Source organism: Dipodomys merriami, unplaced genomic scaffold (assembly GCF_024711535.1).
Source record: "Dipodomys merriami isolate MVZ:Mamm:240054 unplaced genomic scaffold, mDipMer1.0.p SCAF_2, whole genome shotgun sequence".
Lineage (NCBI taxonomy): Eukaryota > Metazoa > Chordata > Mammalia > Rodentia > Heteromyidae > Dipodomys > Dipodomys merriami.
The window spans coordinates 66,207,372-66,228,453 of record NW_027203381.1 but is presented as its reverse complement, the minus strand read 5'-3'; the positions used below and the strand labels follow the sequence as shown (position 1 = coordinate 66,228,453).

The window sequence follows — 21,082 nt, the reverse complement described above, 5'->3', positions numbered from 1 at the left end:
AGAAGATATCCAGCTGTCAAACCAGCAGACAGATTTCAGCTTCCTGAGACAGAAGCAGACGGGGCTACTTCCTGTCCCACAGCTTTCCAACGCCATTTGGATCCTTTCCCATCCAGCCGCGCTTTCCACGCACAGGAGTGCTACAGGGACCCCTCTCCACAAGGCCCTGGGGTTGCACACTGTCTCATCTCCGGGTTTCTTGGGGGCTGCATAGATCCTTGGGCCACACCTGAACTGTACCAGCTCGGGGGTCGAATCTTGGTCAAAGCAGCCCTCCTCAGCTACAGCACCCAGCTCTGTTCTAGACCTTTTCCGGGTTCGAGCAGAGCGCTGGGTTGGGAGCAACGGCCGTGCAGATATGAGTGGTTAGTAAAGGAAGGATTAAGCAGAACTTTCTGCATTTTTCCAGCACAAGTTCATCCGTGCCGAGCTAGGGTCGCCAAGCCCGGCCGGCTCCGAGGTCTGAGATGCCACCCGTCCCCTTGCAGGCCCCGCCGCGTTCCCGCCGGCGGAAGGCCTCCAGAGCCTCCCCAAGCAGCCCGGACAGCCACCGCCTCACAGCTGCACCCCTGCAGTTAGCAGTTCTGCCCCTCCCCCCGCCCCGGGGACTCAGTTTCCCCCAGCAGGTTGACCATCAGACGGCGGCTCTCTAACCCCGTCCACTCGCCCTCGGTGACCTCTGTGACGTCGGGTTGACGCACGGACGTTCGGCCTCCCTCTCAGGCTGAGGGCCCCGCGGCCTTCCCGCACTGGGCCGCGGCTGCCCAAGTCACGGCTCCTCACTGGTCTCGCAGCAGCAGCTGGGGCCATCTCGCTAACGGACAGCCGACATCGGAGTCATCCATCAACACCAAGCCTCCGTGACTCCACACCACCGATCCAAGATGTCCTCCGACCGCAGGCCCTCAGCTCAAGCGGCGGTTGTGCAGGCAGTAGGCTCCACCCCAGAGTGGGGCGTGGCCAACGGAGCCCCGCCCCTACTGGGGTGTCATCGCCAGGCTCCTCCCCTGAGTTTGAGACAGCATACAAGACTCCGCCCACAGCAGGCAGGGTCCACCTATCCCCTCCCAGGCCTCAGCAGGACCCTACCCATTGTGGGCGTGGCCTTCCAGGTTCTTATTCAGGCTGGGGTTTGGTTTCACCCCCTGGCATAATGAAGTCTTTTTTTTTTTTTTAATATCATTTTATTTTATTTGAGAACATACTGTACAGAGGGGCTACAATTACATGGGCAGGATAATGCATACATTTCTTACCAAGCATTGCAGCCTCCTCCTTTGTTTACCCTTCACCTCCCTTCCCAGCCTCCCCCCTCCCCCCACCCATTCATACCCCCCTCCCCCCCCACCGACATTGTAAAGCTGGTTTTGACATGACATTTTGTACTTCTCATTGTTGCAACAGGTCCACCTGAATCCTTAAACGACTTGTTTGTCCCCATCTCCTCCACATGTTATACTGACATCAAATATAGTGAAAGCGGGGGTTACACTGTGGGGGAGGGACATACAAAGCAACAAAGAAACAGATGCTGGAGGGGATGTGGACAGAAAGGAACCTTACTTCATTGTTGGTGGGAATGTAAACTTGTTCAACCACTTTGGAAAGCAGTATGGAGGTTCCTCAAAAGACTTCACATAGATCTCCCCTATGATCCAGCAATCCCACTTTTGGGCATTTACCCAAATGTTTACAAACACGACCACACTAAAGCTACCAGCACAACTATGTTTATTGCAGCATAATGAAGTCTTTATGCTCTGTCCCAGGACATGGTCTCCAGGACCCTGACCCACAACTCTAGGAGCTCCACCCATCCTCTCAAGGGCAGTTTCACCTTAAGGCATCAGAGGCACATCAACATAAGCCCTGCCACTAACTAGCACAAACAAACTCAAAGCTCAAAGCACAGCCTCAGCACGGTACCTAAACAACTATATTCCTCCTTCCCACTCATATCCTCCTGCAACAAACTTTTAAGTTGCCAGAAACTGAGCTGTAGTTATAAAGATGACCCATCGTATTGAACCCAGAGATATTTCAGTCTGCACATTAGCAATACAGATTATAGCCTGTGGTCCACACAAATAACTTCCCTGCACCCCAAGAAAGCTTTTCCATCAGCCAAGGGTGGCAGTAGTGGCCTTAACATTATGGAACAGGTAACACTGATCAAGATTCATTGTACTAACAAACTGACATGTTGAATTAAACCCCATCTGTACAACTAAAGATTAAAAATATTTAAACCTTCATGCCTTCCAGATATGCACACACACACACACACACACACACACACACACACACACACACACACTCATTTGTATGCCTCCCTGACCCAAAATCTGGGGCAAATGAATATACACACAAGATACCTCCCTCTGGGCGGTTCCCTGTCACCAATATCAAATTCAGAACTGGAGGAAGGAGGGATTTGCCTTCCCCTAGAACTCCAGTGTTAGCTTCCCCCAGTGAGACATTTACCTTACTAGAGATTGTTTGGGATCTCCCTTAAAGCACCCGGAAACAATTATGGTTCTAGACAGAACGGAACAAATCTCTTATCCAGCTTGACTTTCAATTGAATTTCAACTTGAATTTCAATTGAGTTATCACAGAAGGAAATGGCTCATGATGTTAAACAGGAAAGTTTTTGTGAGCATTTATAAAACCATCCCGCTTATGAGCTAAATTTATTATGTTTGCCAGGTTAATCTGTTTTCTCTAATCGGACACTTAATCATCCAGTCTCCTCCCTGCATTATGGATTCATGAACGAGAACTAAGGAGAGTTGCTCAGTCAGAGCAAAGATGATAAATGAGCTTTTCATTTGGGGGGTATTTGTGATTAAATGCTTCATAATAGAATTAAAACGACATAAATCTTGTAATTTTGCTTCTAGATCCCTGCCAGGTATAGATAAAATGCATTCAGTTAGCAGCAAATCTAATTTGATGACTGAATGGAATTTATGGAAATAGAGAAACCTTTGCATGCAGTAGAGCTTCAGCCTTTCTTCATATCTACAGATGGGAGAGATGGCTGATCACACTGTGGTACTCTGCAGATGAATGCCACAGCATGACATTTCCATTCAGAAAGGAGGAGGCATGGGCAGTAATAGGCAAAGTGTGTCCCAATCTCAGCCTGTAATCCTGAGATCTCCAGGGCTGTGCTTGGTATGCAGTTGAAACAGATGTTAGATTAGAACTCAATAACCAGTTCCTGATATTGTGTCTACAATGCAAGTGAAGTACTGTGTGGGCAGCACTGACAGGGGCTGCTTCATTGAGTTCTCAAGGTTGAAGCATATTGAAATCGCTATAACAGAGATCGTTTAGTCATGTTTGTTGTTAAATAAGTGAAAACTACATTTTAGCAAAGCTCTGAGAGAGAACAGTTCATTATTTGCTAAACGCTTTTATCCGGTTGCTGTCACTTGATCCTCACAACAAATCTATGACATTCAGGTCCTGGCAGTTGCAAGAGACCTGGCATATGGTGCTGGTGGTCAGGGTCTCCTAGGGTAGAACTGAAGTCACCAGCCCTCCTCTGCCAGACTTCCTGCTTCACTAGACAGAAAAGGCCTTTATTTATCTGTTTATTTCTTTGTCCTTACAATTTAATCAAGTGTTCATGTGTGCCATGAATATGCTCTACTGCTGGTTGTACATTCCCAGCCCCCAAACCTTTGTTTATGCATTAAAATAATATAATAAGTTAATAATCACTTATTTTATACTTCAAAATATTTACAAAAGATTTTTAATATTTTCACCATGAAGAAATAAATTTATAGTGATAGATCAACATACTCACTTTTTATGCAATCTGTATTGAAATCTTATGCTGTACTCTATCAATGTGTACAATTACTTGTCAATGAAAAACAAAACCAAAGAAAAAAAGAAAACAATGAGCAGAGGTAAATGTAAACTCAAATAGCTCTGTAAAGTTAAAATAAATAACCACTGTCTGTATATGCTTTAAAAAATATACACACATGCATGCACACACATACACAATAAAAGACCTACACATATATGAGGTAAATGTTAAAGTGGTTTATATGAAGACTTGCAGCTTACAAAGATATATTCTGAGATAATACAGAGATTGTTATCTATAGGAACATAATGAGTCGACAGTCATTCAAACAGTTCAAACCAAAAAAAAATATCAAACGCCTGAAAGTAGAATCCTTTTATTTAATTTGAATGTTGGAGTGACCTGTCTTTTCAGACTTGTCTTTGGTCAGGCTTGCCACTCACTCCACATCGTTCATGCTTGGTTCATAGGATTGGAACTAGAAATTTGTTCTCTTGTAGAGTCCTCAAGTGGCACACATCTAACTTCATTATTTCTCCATGACTACTGCTTCCCATTGGCTAAATTTATTATAAGTGACTAAGATTGGCGAATTACTCTCAACAAAGTTTCTGGGGCAGTCAAGTAGGTAGATGGAGACAATGATTTAAAGAAATCCAGGGCAGAAGCACAGAGATCAATCAACATTTGGCAAAAGAAGTACAGAGGTATACCATCTCTGCAAGTGGCCTATATTCTGTCCTGGAAAAAGACAAAATGACAACGAAGAAGCCTCAGATGGTGAGACAAGAGTCTTAGGTTCTAATTTCAGGTCCAGCACTCAGTAGCAGTATGACATTGGGTACAGTCTCCTTTTGGACTTCTGAACATATGTGTGTTCAAAATGGGAAAAGTATTACTCTTCCATCTTTACAGATTTTCAAAGGTCTTTTTAGATATATAAAAGCTTAATATATAGAGAAGAATAAATTTACCCAATAATTATATACTTCAGATATAGCCAATCCTGGGGCTTGAACTCAGAACTTGGGTATCTGAGCCTCTTTGTGCTCAAGGATAGTGCACTACCACTTGAGCCACAGCCCCTTTTACAGCTTTTTTTCTGTGTAGTTTATTGGAGACAAGACTCACAGACTTTCTTGCCTGGATGTCTTTGAACTGCAACTTCAGATCTCAGCCTCCTGAGTAGCTAGTATTACAGGCATGAGCCATCAGCAAACCAGATTTTTTTATTATAGCATTTATATAAGTATGTCACTTATAAGTTACCATTGACAATGTAGTTAGACCTTATTGTGTTTTATTGATCTGAATATAAAAGCATATTACTAAAGGTAGACTACAGATATCAATGATTGCAGAGTCTTTGCCCTATGGGGGAAAAACATACAATTCATTCATTGTAATACATAATTCTAAGTGATTCTCTATAAAATGCTAAATGTCTACAGAAAATCTTAAAGCATAAGTGTTTACAAGACTCTTGGTAACAAGCAAAGTAATAGTAAATGTGCTTTAGCACTGAAATTCATGTATCCATGGAAACCTGTGAAGTTCAGTAAGTGTATTCACAGCCCGAAGTATTTATCAAAGGGTTGCGGAGGTGATCAGCGGGTTACTACACTGTGAAAAGCTAACAGATTGCTGGGACCTACTCCACACAGGCGTGGAGCAGGTGGTTCTTCTCTGCTAAATGCAATTATGAGGGGGGGAGGGGGTGGATTCAGAGATTTCACACATTACTAAGAAAACCCATGTTTATTTGTATGTATTGATATCTTGTAATACAGGGCCCTCCACTCAGTTTTTTAATTAGGGATGCTTGACAAAACAAAAGCATCATTTCCTTTTCCTCACACATCTTTACTTATGTTCTAAGCCTCTCCAGGTTTTCCATGGCTGCTGGGGGAAAATACCACAAGTTTTATCAAAGGCATTCCTAGGAATTTGAATATGTGTCTTTCAATGTTTCCGAAGGTATGATTTCTTTCAAAAGAGGAAATGAGGGTAAAGTTACTTACAGATACCTAAAGGATCAATAATCTAATAAAGAAATAGTGGCATTTGTGAAGGTATAATTCCTTGTCCCGTTTTTTGACAGGGTCCTCCTGAGTACTGGATTGTAGATTGTGCTACCATGCTCCACATTCTCTGATTCTTAAAAAATAATGTGTATTATCTTACTTGGTTCTTACATTAATCATCAGTACTTTGATCCCATGTGCCTTTCCCCAGGCTCTTCCTGCCCTGTTTCTGCTTCCTAGCTGCCATGAGGTGAACAGCTCTGTTTCACCATGTCCTGCCATGATGTTCCCTCTCACCACAGAAGCAATGGCACCAGCCGAGGATGGACTGAAATCTATGAACCATAAGCCGAAACAGATCTAACTTCTCCCAGGTATTTGTCACAGCCCCAATAAAACTTCACCTGTTCAGAGTTTTATTTTTATATGCTTACTGAAGTATTTAAAATTATGTACGACGTTTGCATTGCCTTTCTATCAAACAACAGTTCTTCAGTGAAACAGTCTACAGATCTCAGAAAAGAGCTGCTTTTTGGTCTTACTGTTTGGTAAAACACTTGGTTGCCATACTTTTCACAACCAATTGTTTTTTTTTTTTTATCTAGACTGCTTTACATTTTCCATCTCTTTGTGAGCCAGGTTTCTCTTTTATTCCCATGCAATTTTCTATGGCACAATATCACTCAGAAAAATCAGCCTCTTTGCTGTGTGAAAGGCACTGAGGCAGAGCCTATGAAGCCCAGTGGCCAATTACACAAGCCCCATCTTCCCAACCCCAAAGGACTCCCAGTGTATAAGTAAAGCATACTAGAATGCTAGACAAGGCCCTCAGAAGGAATAACTGTTCTGTGTGAATTGAGCTCGGTCATTTCCCCGTGTAATGGGAAAATAGTTGAGGCTGTTTTATATTCTTATCATCATGTGTACTTTTTGCTCATGAGATCCATACTCATTAATGGACTGGATGGTTTTTATCAATTTATTTTGCTTCTGGGCTTTGATTTTATTTTCAAGCTGCTTTATACTGCTTAAGTTTATTGTTTATGTTGTTTTGTTTTGTTTTTGCCATAGGTTGCAACTCTACCTGACACTGGCTGACTCCTGGTAAAACATAAAGCTTCTCATTTATGTATGAAGCCTAGATGTTCATGCAATGCCTGGGACATAACAGGTATCTGACAAACAGTTGTTAAATGAATGATTCAGTAACTGAACGACATCAAGTTCTTCTCTGTTTTGCTGCCATTTCCTTGACCTTCTCTTTGAGGCAAGATGGCTGTCGAAATTCCCACCATCATGTCTTTACACAACCATTTTTACAAGTAGAGCCTTCCCAGAGAGATAAATGTCTCTCCTAAATTTGTCTAGCTGATTTTTTTTTTTTTACATTTTATTGACTTCAACTATGTCAAAAATCGACCCTGTTTTCAAGAGAGGCTAGGAAAAATATATTTTCCTACTTTTGGAGAGGGAGACATTCAAGAAAGAAAAGTAAGATGTGGAAGGTAGAAGTGGTTAATAAACATATAAGTAAATACCTTGGGTGGTATGCAAAAAAAAATACATAAATGTATTGTTGGAATTCAGTAGATTTAGTTCAACAAAATAAACACCAGGAAACAGGCACTTGAAGGGAGTTAGCTGGGGCTCAGGGGAGGGGGTAGACAAATGAAGAGAAGAAGAAGAATGCAGTCAAAAAAATCGATATATACCTTAAAAAACATGAGAGAGGTGAGAGGAGGAGTGAGTTTGGAGGAATAGGTGAGGATGTTTTGATCCACACACATTGTATTCATAAACTGCTTTGTTGAATTGCAACACCTTCATACAACTTAAAGATAATAAATTATTTTTTAACATATAAAAAATAATATGGAAAAAAGAAAAGGGAGAAGAAAACTACGTGTAACAAAAATGTCATGACTAGATTGGTCACATGGCTGATTAGAGATTTGGTAACCCATATGATCCAGGTACTCACTCAGTAGACAGCTTTCATACTATAATGCTCATACCTTTATCTACCTTTGCATCTCAAAAATATAGCCATTTATATGTTTTTTCTTTCCAATTTAATAACTTTTATTAAATGAAAATCATTTCAAGTAATTATGTGGAAATATTGCTTACACAAGTTTACAATTTGAGATGATTGATAGAAAGGTATAGCAAGAAGAAAGAACTCAGTAGGCAGATGAAGAAAACAAAGGCCTGGATTCCTCAGGATGGGACAAAGACAAAACACCAAGATCCACTAGAGAGAGACACAGATGCTCTGAGGATAAGGGCAGGATTGGGGGTAGGAAGAACAAGGGTAAGAACCAGAGACGATCCTTTCCGACTCTTTCTCAGATCCTCCCCACGTTTTACAAAGGCGCAAAGACTAGATTTTTGGGTAACAGTAGATAAATAACACTGGTAAATAAAACATTGGTAAATATAAAACATTGGCTCATAGCAACTCATTTTTCTATTTGAAAACTCTGGCTCCTGCTGTTATCCAAGTTCTAGAACAGTCTAGAAAACATAGTAGGCTTTAGAGAGCCTCAATAAACTCTCAACTTTTTGTTTTCCATGAACTATGACTAAATTAATATGTCAAGCAATGTAAAGATTTGTTCCCCAGACTTGTCATGTGAGATGTCAGGCTAGAAAATAACCTTAGGACCAAAGAAGAGGAAGAATAACTCCCTCCTTACCTTTGAATCTCAAGATTCTATGTCTTTTACTTCCAATTCTCTAGCATAAAAGGAAACAACGGTTCATAATCTCAGTCCTAGAATCAGAGGGTATGGACATTTGAGGCTCAATGTACAGATCCCTGCCCTGCCATCTGTCAGACAAGCCCTGGATTATGTGAGCACACACTCTAAAACTCTATTATTCTTGTCTATTACTACTGAAAGCAAAAAGAAAGCTTTTCATGTTTAGGATATGTAAGGCAGTAACTCAAAAATTGAATGACATTTGAATGCCCAGTCCCTTCCAATATATTTTGCAAAAAACAAAAAAGCACAATAAGAAACAGGTGAATTAGAGCTAATTAAGATCACCAGTTGCTGTGAAATCTTTGATTAAATGTGGCATCTGGGATGAGGACATAAGCCTATTGTCCTCTCATTCGCATCAAGTATGTCTCACTATCAGACTGGGGCAGGCTGGCCAATCTATTAGAAAATGACTTTTGGTTCTGTTCATTACTGAAAAAGAGATTGGGCATGAAATGTGAACACCTTGCTCTTGAGACGACTTGACTCTCAATGGAATTCTTGAACTTGTTACTGATGGCCTCTTGACCAGGCTGAACCCTGAAAAGTAAAAAAAAAAAATCCATGGACTGCTATGTGGCGGTGGCAGGTGACTTATCCTCCTGTTCTTCAGTCAACTCATCTCCTATGCAGACCTACCTCTATTGCTAACTAAGAAGAGTCAACAGAAATCACAAATAGTAAGTAGGATTAGCTATTTTTATTGCCACATAGGGGAAAACAAGTATTTTCTAAGTAAAATGGAGTTGCGAATCTCATTAGTAAGGAATTCTAACAATATTTATTTCAAAAAGTTCTTAAATACATTGCCATATGTATGATAGATGACAAATGCCAAGTTCTTTCTGCTTAGACTACTGTGTGCATAAAACTTCACTGAACTAAGCTGGAAAACTTTGCCAGGAATACATCATTTGCATCTGGAAATCCAAATGAATGAAACCACATTTTGAGTTCCAGTGTCTTTTTTTTCTCTGCCCCAACTGACTGATGGCATTTTCAGGGCCCCAGAGCTGGTTAAGCAGGTGTCTTCCAGAACTGCCAAGAACAGATTCCCTCCCTTGTTTTTAAGCAGAAAACTAATCTTTATTCTTCCCAGAGCTGCCTGAATCTTCATTGCTTCATGCTACACTCTGAATACTGATGTTCTGTGGCTTATGGATATAGAGAATGTTAAGAGTTCTTAGGCTACTGATTCTCAAATCAGTCTTTTCCAGATTTCATGATCATCTTATAGGTTACTGCACAGGGGGTTGTAGAAAGTATTGTTCAAGGATGTATACTGGCCACATTGGCCTGGAATGGGTCCCGTGGCAAAGACATGTTTAGACTGACTGCCATGGCTCTATGGTGTGAAAGCCAAACAAAAGCACAGATAGGCCTGATGGATGTTACCACATGTGCCCAGCACATGTGATTAATAAGGATTTCTTTTTGGTGATATCACACCAGGATGACTGAGATAACTTCAGATCTGGAGACAGATGCATTTGTATTTCCACAGTGCCTGGAAACTTCTGAAACAAGTTTATGGAAGAACAGAAACAAGTTTAAGAGAAAGGTAATAACTAAATAAAAGAGTGCAGCTATCAGCAAAGTGTACAATTTTTGTTGTTAATTTTTTTTTCCTGCCCATCCGGTACCACCTGTCCCAGGCTAAGTCTCATATGGCCCTAAGAAGCTTCTAAATTTGATCTGATTAAACCATTTTCTACCACGTGGAACATAAAGTGTCCATTCCAGGATCTCAAGCATCAGATGGCATGTTGCCTCTCAGGTGTCAACATCTACTTCTACCACCCTCTCGGACAGCCCTCTCCCAGGCTCTGGACCATATGGTCAAGCTGCATTCAGTTGCTTAAAATTCCTGACCATAACAGATGGCACCTTGCCCCCATGTCCCTCATGCCACTTGCCACCTGTTTCACAAGCTAAAAAGCCTCTTCGATTTCAAAACCCACTTCAAATCACCCCAACAATGAAGCAACGTTTCCCCTCTTTTCCCTCTCTTTGCATGTTCTTCCACGACTTTCTATAATAATCCTGGTCTTTATGGGTGTTTCATTGTCCTCCAGAGTAGATTGTGAATTCCTCAGTATCAAGGCTGAATATTGTTCCTATTTTTGTTCCTGATCTCTGCCTCAGGAGTGTGGCTGTAAGCTGGTTCACCGCACGGTGGAGGAATGAAAATGGAACAAGCTCATATCAACTTCCTTGTACTTCGAGCTCCCTTGACTCTTGTTTCCACCAGGGAGTTCTCCTGCTAATCAGTTCACTCTGCTCTGATTCCTTGTCTCCCTGCAAGATCTGGGAGTCGCGTGAGAGTGAAGTGCAGCTCACTGACTCTTTGAGGGCAAACAGAGGATGATCTATGGACATCCCAAGCACAAAATTATAAGGTGATATAAAAAAAACAGCTGCTCTTACTCACCTGCTGTCATCTATCCTGTTCCAGAATCTGATTGCAAATCTGGCTTTCTGACAACTCACAAGTTGTGCTGCAGCAGCTTACCTGCTGGTTTGCTTTCTGGCAGAACTGAAGAGGCACCGGTTTGTTGTCACAAGGCTTAAATTCTCTTCTTGGCTCTGCAGCTTGAACTCTATATAAACTTTGTGAAGGAGACTCAACTTCCTCGTGAGCTGATTAAGGTACAGAGTACTTCTTCCTGCCTTGCTGAACTTTCTAGATTTGCATGGTATAAAGAATTTCAAATCACTTGACAAAATAGAAAATTTACCCAAAGGAGCAACGGCCCAAATGTTCATCAACCAAACAGTAGATTAAATAAATGTGGTTTTATTTATACTATTGAATATTATTTAGGCACAAAAAGGAACCAAATTCTTATGTAGGCTATAATGTAGAAACCTCAAAAATGTTGTGCTAGGTACAAGAAGTTTGTTGCAATGACCACAAATTATATAATTATGTTTACATGACAATCTACATGTAACTATTTATTGATAGAAAGTAGGCTAATGGCCAGGAGGTAGTGAGAGAGACAGAGGCATTGTTGAATGATGGAATAGGCATATGGTGTTTAGTTTTGAAAAATAAAATGAATGTAATGTTCAAATGTGGAAAGCCCCTCAACAAGTTTCTAGCAAATGCCACAAGTCATCTTAACCAAACAGTAAAGCACAGTACACTTTGCAATCACCACCAACACCAGCCAGGTTGTTCATGTCTTATCTGGCCCCTTTTTTGCCTACTTTCCTAGACTGACAATAGTCAGCACTCAGACATTTAACTGCTGTTTGTGGCAGGAACAATCTAACACAATTATGTCTATATGCTAATCTTATGCTACACATCGATATGTGCTTGTTGACTATTTTAAGAATATCTATTTTGAAGAAAGCCAGAAACTTGGAGAATTTATCAATGTTTTTAAAAAGCCTTAGATAAAAATTTGTCAAGTTCGTTTTTCGACATAATGTCTTGTACATCTCATTGTTGCAATGGGTCCTCTTCTCTTCCCCTCCACAAATTATACCAACAAAAACAGTGAAAACAGTGGTTAAGGTAACAATGCTTGATAAGAAAAGTACTCATTACCTTGCTCATGTAATTGTAACCCCTCTGTACAGTATTTTCACAATAAAAAATAAAAAAGAAAATACAAAGACTATTAAGAAAAAAATTGTCAATACAATTAATTCATTTAAAATGTATAGCTTTCTAGTGGATATCAAAATGCAAAATGCTTAAAGAAAATTGCAACTTATTAAAAACATTAAGAAAATAATGGACATTGTAGAACATTCTATTAGGAGAGTAAAATTAGAAAAGATACTTTCCTCCCTACTAGATATGGAGTCCATTTAGAATACACCATTTTAGAATATAGCACCCATGAGGCTGTTCATGGTCTTCTGAAAATATCAAAAGATTAAAAAACCAAACAACCAACTAGCCAAACACATAGACAAACAAAAACATTAGCTAGGGAAAGCCCTGGATTTCTCATGACAGAGGATAAAGATTGACACTTTTTATACTCTCTCACCTGATAATATGCCCTTCTTCCCTTCAAATCTTGATTTTTCCAGAGCAAACAAACAGGAGACACCTTAGTTGAGCGACTGAGTTTGGTTACACAGCGCTTTGCTGAGCCTGCCTAACACTGTAACCCTAACTCAAAGCTATATGTAATCACTTTCTATTTTTGTAACTCAGTTAAGAGTTGAATAGTTTCAACTTGAATTAGTCATTAAAGAAAAACATTAAAATGCTGATACAAAATACATAATGTTTTGATTGCTTTTGAACAGAAGTTAAAATTGTGCATCTGATTATTCAGAACGGAAAAACTATGAAAATATAAAGAAAATCAACCAGCCATCCATAATTTCATTTACTAAATAATCTCATCCACAAGGAAGTGGAAGGGAAAACACTCCATTGTTCAGGCAGTGGGTGCTTTGTTTCACAATTACAAATAATGTGCTAAAGAGTAGTAAAATTCTTTGTAATTGTTGTAGTTAGTTGTAACTGAAGAAATACTTCACCCACAACCAGTTATTTTTACATTTAAAATTTTTCAGCATGTGTTAATAGCTTTTTCTCTCAGCTATAAAAGATGGAGACATTACAACATTAAACAATAGTTAGATTGTGTGTGTGTGTACTAGGACTTGGGCCCTATGCTCTCATTCAATGTTTGTGTTCTTGGCTGGCATTCTGACAACTGAGCCATGCCTCAGTCCAGCCCTTTGCTGGTTAGTTGGAGATAAGAGTCTCACAGATTTATCTGACCTGTCTGGCTTTGTACTAAGGTCCTCTAGGTCTCAATTTTTTGAGTAGTTAGGATTATAGGTTGAACCATCATTGCCTGCCTGTTGGTTTAGGTTTCTTACTGAAATATATAAAGCATCCAGGTACTATCTTGTTATAATTCTGGCTGCAAATTTGTGTGTTTTCTGAAAGATTCATTAAGTGTTCTAAACTATGAGTTTAGCTCTGAAACACAGAATTAAAAAGCTGCTCAATCTCTCTGGATTGTTTTTAAAATCATTAATCTTTTCAAGTAGTTTCCTTGGAAGCTAGAAGAAAACACTGTAATTTCTATTTATTTATTCTAAATCTGACCTCTACCACTTGTATATTGTAGGGAAATTATAGAATCTATCTTAGGGGAAAATTGGTTCTCTCATTTATGAAAAACACGTTAATGATCCTTTGGTTATAAAAAATGAAGGCCCCAGGCTAGTCTTAGGGAAAACAGTAAATTGGCAGTAAATTGTACTGCATAATGAAATAAAATGCAGCCAAGGTCTCCCAGCAGTAGTGGTGAGGTGATGAGGTCCTCTCTTATAGGGCATGGCTAAAATACCTAGGAACAACAATGACCAACAGTCGTATCCCAGAAAAAAATCATTTTAGTCCTATCTTCAATGGACAGTGATTACACAGAAGAATATTTGTTGTTCTCTGGGGATTGGGAACAAAACTGTGGCTAACTTTAAGAGTGAGAGAGGGAAAACTAAGAGAGTACAGATAGATGGAAGTATATATTAAAATAACAGAAAATTGAGTGAGAAATATATTTGGGGTAATAGATAATAAATAAATCTTGAGAAAATCCTTTGCAAAACCTTGTGCAGTTAAACGAAATTGTGCTAAGTTTTTCTTTGGTTTTATTTGATCTTGTTTTGGTGGGGGGGGGGGAGAAGGAAGTGAAGAATTAGAATTATAATAAATAATAGTAACAGGAACTAGAATAATAATTGTGGCAGTTCCTCAGAAGTTTAAAGATAGAATAAAGCTATCATCCAGCAAGATGGTTAAGATAGTAAATTTTATATATTTTACAGCAACTTGAAAAATACAAAAGCACTAAATTTTACTGATTACTCCAAATAGCAGAAACCCTTCTATATTATTTTCAAATACTATCTTGTTGAATAATCATTATTATTATTCCCATATCCTTGATGGACAAACTGTGTACAGACAAGTGTTGGCATATTCTCCATAAGTCCCTTGGGCTTCTGCACATTTTATTAGCTAAGGTTATTTTTTGTTTGTTTTAGACTGTCTTTTCAAGGATATTTGTATAGAAAAACAATCATGGTGTTTCCCTTAGGTGTAAATGGCTGGTGCATTTCTTGTCCAATGTAATAAAAACAATATTTCACCTCAGGGTGGCTTATTGCCCTTTGTAAAAGATTTGGGGTTTCTTTACCCACTTGGTGTCACCCTACAGAGAAATGACACAAATGCTGATACTTTGCCACGGCTGTAGTCATGTGTGATAAAGTCCTTTGTCTCTAGTCAAATGTCTAAATCTTCCAGTGTCTAGGAAACTGGGGCAGCTAACAGAGTATACAAGGAGGGGAAGATCTCATATCTCTTTCAGTCTGAGCAGAAGATAAGCAACTTGCTCAACACTGCCCAACTGAAGAGTAATAATACAGTTATGGCTGGCACCAGTTCAGGAAGTTTCATTCCATAACTCAGGTGTGGCTTAGCCACCAGGCTATGTTTAAAAAATGGTTGTTCCAAGCTGGGCGCCAGTGTTTCGGTCTGTAATTGAAAGCCAGCCCAGGCAGGAAATTCCGTGAGACTTTTATCTCCAAACCCAAAGGGGTACTATGGCTTAAGTGGTAGAGCTCTCATCTTGAGCTGATGAGCTCAGGGACAGTGCCCAGGCCCAGAGTTCAAGCCCCAAGACTGACCAAAAAAAAAAAAATTGGTGGTTCCAAGCAGCCAGAATACAAAGAGAACTTAGTTCTCTTATTTGCGTAGTTCTATTACATAAAGTTAATAAAACACACACAAATATATAATGCTTATGTATATTATATGTAATATACTAATATATAACACATGTTTACATAAGTAAACATAATAAAACATGTATATGTATTGTTAAAACATGTTTCATATGTTTTATTAACTATATGTTTTATTATGCTAAAGCTCACATATTTTTTTTAAAAAATCTGCAGCTCTCTACTTTTCTTTTTTAAGGGAAAAGCCTCAACTCCGATTCAATTTATTCAGATTTCTTTCAAATGTTTTCATGCACATTCACAAAGATATATTACATGAAGGGTCTTGAAAAATGGATGGACAGAATCTACTCTTTATAATATTATATACTGTAACTTGATAGTTAGCTAATTTTTTAAAAATATTTTATTGTGAAAATACTGTACAGAGGGGTTAAAATTACATGAGTAAGATAATGAGTACATTTCTTATCAAGCATATTTGCCTCTTCCTTTGTTTCCCTTTCTCATCGGTTCCACAACAAATCCCCCTTTCCCACTCCCCGCCCCCCCAAAGTTGTAAAGTTCGGTTTTTGACATAACGACTTCTACATCTCATCGTTACAATGGGTCCACCTGTATCCCTATTTAAACAATTTGTTTTTTTTTCCTTCCCCTCCACGAATTATCTCAACATCAAATACAATGAAAGCAGAGGTTATGCTGTGGGAGAGGGACATACAAAGCAACAAAGAAATCATCTTATAAATATGTAAGAAACAATAGCATGAAAGAAAAAGCATTTGAATATTTATCTTGGGGTTCATTTCACCTAACACCAACTTATCTGACCTTTTCTGCTTGTCTCAAACATATACTAGTTATTACAAATAAGGGAAACCATGGGACCTATGCTTCTTTGGGCCTGGCTTACTTCACTGAATATAATTTTTTCCAAGTTTTTCCATTTCCTAACAAATGGGGCAATGTCATTCTTTCTGATAGAAGCATAGAATTCCATTGTGTATATATACCACATTTTCTTGATCCATTCATCTACTGAGGGGCATCTGGGTTGGTTCCGTATCTTAGCTATGGTGAATAATGCTGCAATAAACATAGTTGTGCTGGTAGCTTTAGTATGGTCTTATTTGTGAACATTTGGGTAAATGCCCAAAAGTGGGATTGCTGGGTCATAGGGGAGTGAACCTCCATACTACAATCCCACCAACAGTGCAATAGGGTTTCCTTCTGTCCACATCCCCTCCAGCATCTGTTGTTATTAGAGTTCTTGATTCTAGTCATTTAACTGGGGTGAGAGGGTATCTCAATGTTGTTTTGATTTGCATTTCTTTTATGGCTAGAGAGGTTGAGCATTTCTTCATGTGTCTATTGGCCAGCCTTCTTTCCTGTTCAGAGAAGTTTCTTTTTATGTCTTTAGCCCACTTATTTATTGGACAGTTGTTTCTTTGAGGATTTGTTGTTGGGGGATTTAATTTTTTGAGTTCCAGGTATATTTAGATATAAGAACCTTGTCCATTGTATGGCTAGTGAAGATCTTCTCCAAATCCATGGGCTTTCTATTGATCTTGCTAGCTATGTCCTTTGTTATGCGGAAGCTCTGAAATTTCATGCAATCCCATTTGTCCAACCTTTCTTTGATTTCTTGTGTTTCTGGGTCTCTATTAAGAAAATTTTGGCCTGGGCCAAGGAGACCTAGGATTTCTCCTATTCCATCCTATAATGTTTTCAGAGTGTCTGCTTTGACTCCAAGGTCTTTGATCCATTTGGAGTTGATTCTGGTGCAGGGTGATATATAAGGATCTAGCTTTAGTGTTCTACAAGAGATTAACCAGTTTTGCCAGCACCATTTACTGAAGAGGCTGTCTTTCTTCCATCCTATTTTTTAGCTCCCTCATCAAAGATTAAATGGCTATATGTCTGTAAGTTGATTTCTGGATTTTCAATTCTATTTCATTGGTCCTGAGGTCTGTTCTTGTGCCAGTACCAAGCTGTTTTGATTACTATGGCTTTATAGTAGAGTTTGAAATTTGGTATTGATATTCCTCCAGCATTGTTCTTTCTGTTAAGGATCGTTTTTGCTATTCGGGGTCTTTTATTGTTTCATATGAATTTTTGGATTGCCTCTTCTATTTCCTTGAAGAACGAGGTTGGAATTTTGATAGGTATGGCATTGAATTTGTAGATAGCCTTGGGAAGTATTGCCATTTTCACAATGTTGATCCTTCCAATCCAGGAGCATGGGAGTTTTTTCTACTTTCTAAGTTCTGTTTTGATTTCCTTTTTCAAGTGTTTAAAGTTTTCATCATAGAGGTCCTTCACTTCTTTGGTTAAGTTAATTCCTAGGTATTTTTTGGTGGGGCTATTACAAATGGAGTTGCTTTCCTGATTTCAACCACACTTTTCTCATTGTTGGTATACAGAAAAGCCATTGAGTTTTTTTTTAAACCATTGATTTTTTGAGGGTTAATTATATATCCTGCTACTTTGCCAAAGTTTTGAATCAGCTTGAGTAACTTGGGAGTGGAGTCCATGGGATTCTTTAAATACAAAATCATGTCATCTGCAAAGAGGGACAGTTTTACCTCATCTTTCCCTATTTGGATCCTTCTTATGTTTACATCTTGTCTTATTGCTGTAGGTAGGCATTCTAATACTAGATTGAAAAGAAGTGGAGAGAGTGGACATCTTTGTCTCGTTCCTGACTTTAGAGGAAATGGCTTTACTTTTTCATCATTAAGTATGGTGCTGGCTGTAGGTTTGTCATATACAGCCTTTGTTGTATTGAGGAATGTTCCCTGGATTCCTAGTTTTTCCAGAACCTTCATCATAAAGAGGTGTTGGATCTTGGATCTTGTCCAGTGCTTTTTCTGCATCTATTGAGGTAACCATGTGGTTCTTATCCTTGCTCTTGAGATGAATTTTAGAACTGATTTGCATATATAGTACCAGCTTTGCATCCCTGAAATGAATCCTGTTTGATCGTGGTGTATGATTTTTTGGATCAATTGTTGAAGTCGATTGGCCAAAATTTTGTTGAGAAGTTTTGCATCAATGTTCATCAAAGAAATGGGTCTATAGTTCTCTTCTTTGATGAGTCCCTGCCTGGTTTTGGGATGAGGGTATGATGGCTTCATAGAAAGAGTTTGGTAGTAAACTTTCTCTTTCAATTTCATTGAAGAGTTAGAAGAGTATTGGTGTGAGTTCTGCTTTGAAGGCCTTGTAGAATTCCACTGTAAATCCATCTGGTCCTGGGCTTTTCTTAGATGGTAGGTCTCTTATTGCTGTTTCTATTTCAATGCTTGATATGGGCCTGTTAAGATGGTTTATCTCATCTTGGTTTAGTTTCGGCATGTCGATATTTGCTAGGAAAAGGTCCATTTCTGCCACGTTCTCAAACTTATTAGCATAAATTTTTGAGAAGTATTCCCTTATAATGTTCTGAATCTTGGTTGTTTCCGTGGTGATGTTTCCATTCTCATCTCTGAGTTTATTTATTTGGGTGTGTTCTGTTCTTTTTCTGATAAGATTTGCTAAGGGTCTGTCAATTTTGTTAATTTTTTCAAAGAACCAACTCTTTGTTTAGTTGATTCTATTTTTTTGGATTGTAATTCATTTAATTCTGATTTAATTTTAATTGTTTCTTTCCATCTACTGGATTGGGTTTTATCTTGCTGCTCTTTTCCAAGGAGGTTCAGGTGTCTCATTAAATTGTTGGTTTTAGATCTCTCCAATTTGTTGATGTAGGAATTCAGAGCTATAAACTTGCCTCTGAGTACTGCCTTTGGTGTATCCCAGAGGAGCTGGAAATTTGTGTGATCATTTTTGTTAAATATCATGAACATTTGAATTTTGTTTCTAATCTCGTCCATGACCCACTGGTTATTCAACAGTGTGTTGTTCGGCCTCCATGTGTTACAGGAGTTTCTTTGGTGGCTTTTGTTGTTGAGTTCTATTATGTTTTATTATGTTAAAGCTCACATATTTTTTTGAAAATCTGAAGCTCTCTACTTTTAAATTTTTCAAAGATACAACTTAAAGTATTGTATGTTTCAGGAAGCTCTTCCTATTTCCTTGCTAAAAATAATGTGGCATTTAAAAAAATATGAATGTATTTTTTCTTTCTAGAATAAACACTGGTGAGCAACATGAAGCATGGGTTCTAGAATCAGACTGTCTTATTCTGATCTTGACCTGTCACTTCTTAGCAATGTGACCTTGGATAATTCACTTCATCTCATTTCCTCAACAGAAAATAAGATCATGACTTTAACAGTAGGTCATAGCTACAGCCATAAAAAGGAAATTTATTTCTATTGCCCATACCCTCCATAGTTTAAGGAAAAATACACACATTGTTTACAAGGACACTAGCTCTTTTGGCTTTACAGCTCATGACATAAAATAGCCTGTGTTATGAGTTTTCCAAGTACTCAGAATTTAAAGTACTCAGAATACTACTACTGCATCACTAACTTTTCAATAAATGTTTGCTATCATTATCCATCTTTTATGGCTCTTTTTAATTAGACCTGGATGTCTCAACCTTTAGCAACCAGTGAGTACAGATGTAGACTCATCAGTTCTGCCAAATACCAATGACTGAGTCTCTCACTGATTGTTTTAGAAATACAAAAGGGAAATCACAATCCCTTCTCAATTAAACTCAAGGCTGTTTTCATAATAAAGTCTTGATTAAAAGTCATCCTCCCATGGCGGCTGCGAGGAGGATGAGTTGGCGCACAGCTGCCGCTGTTTCATAGCCCCCCAGTGACCCACCTGCACAAGCAACGGAGGAGACCCGGCTGGTGACATGAAATCCAAGATGGAGCTAAAGATCCTGGAGTCCCAGGCCCAGGTGTGCCAGGCCTTGGCACAGGTAGATGGAGTTGCCGACTTCTAGGTGGATCGATGGGAAGAGGATGGAAGGGGGCGGTGGCATCAGCTGCGTTCTTCAAGATGGACGTGTTGTTGAGAAGGCTGGGGTGAGCATCTCTTGTGGTGCATGGAAACCTTTCCGAGGAAGCAGCAAAGCAAATGAAAAGCAGAGGAAAACGTTTGAAGGCTAAAGATGGTAAAAAGCCATTTTGTGCTATGGGTTGTGAGTTCTGTGATCCATCCCAAGAACCCTCATACACTCACGATGCATTTCAACAACTATTGGTACTTCCAAGTAGGAGAAGCTGATGGTGGTTTGGTGGTGGATGCGATCTCACTCCAACGTCCATTTTCACCAAACTCTAAAGGAGGCTTGTGACCAACATGGTCCAGATCTCTACTCCCAATTTAAAAAATGGTGCGATGATTACTTCTTTATTAGCTCATCGTGGAGAGCAGAGGGGCATCGGTGGGATCTTTTTCCATGATCTCAATTCTCCATCCAAGGAGGATGTCATTCGCTTGGTGCAGAGCTGTGCCCAGGCTGTGGTTCCTTCTTACAGTCCTCTTGTGAAAAAGCACTGTGATGATTCCCACCCCACCTTCCCCTCACCACCAAGGAGAAGCTGTGGCAGCAACTCCGAAGAGGACAGCATGTAGAATTTAATCTGGTGTATGATCGAGGTACAAAGTTTGGCCTCTTCACTCCAGGATCCAGGATTGAGAGCATCTTGATGTCTTTACCCCTAACTGCCCGGTGGGAATACATGCACTTTCCCTCAGCAAATTCCAAGGAAGCTGAAATTCTGGAAGTTCTGCTCCATCCGAAGGACTGGGTGCATTGA

At 39.3% G+C, this 21,082-nt stretch overlaps 1 protein-coding gene, 1 long non-coding RNA gene and 1 pseudogene across 8 annotated transcripts in view; 2 read left to right on the top strand and 1 right to left on the bottom strand.

Moving 5' to 3' along the window:
• Nucleotides 1–12,699, bottom strand: part of Plaat1 (phospholipase A and acyltransferase 1) — a 23,014-nt gene extending 10,315 nt beyond the window's left edge. The window contains exon 1 of one of the 7 annotated variants that reach the window (XM_070028702.1): nucleotides 12,632–12,699. Coding sequence is in view for 2 of the 7 variants with exons in the window: in XM_070028697.1 (XP_069884798.1) it covers nucleotides 655–810 (156 nt within the window). In the remaining 5 variants the exon portion in view is untranslated. Of the gene's footprint in view, nucleotides 1–229; nucleotides 603–654; nucleotides 966–11,052; nucleotides 11,099–12,631 lie in introns of those variants that run through there. The other 6 variants (XM_070028704.1, XM_070028697.1, XM_070028699.1 and 3 more) reach the window with 6 other exon arrangements.
• LOC138831649 (uncharacterized) lies at nucleotides 6,082–8,617 on the top strand. The gene is made up of 3 exons (XR_011373409.1): nucleotides 6,082–6,227; nucleotides 6,925–7,024; nucleotides 8,597–8,617. It is a non-coding gene; the product is annotated as an uncharacterized lncRNA (long non-coding RNA).
• Nucleotides 10,075–21,082, top strand: LOC138831840 (oxygen-dependent coproporphyrinogen-III oxidase, mitochondrial pseudogene; annotated as a pseudogene).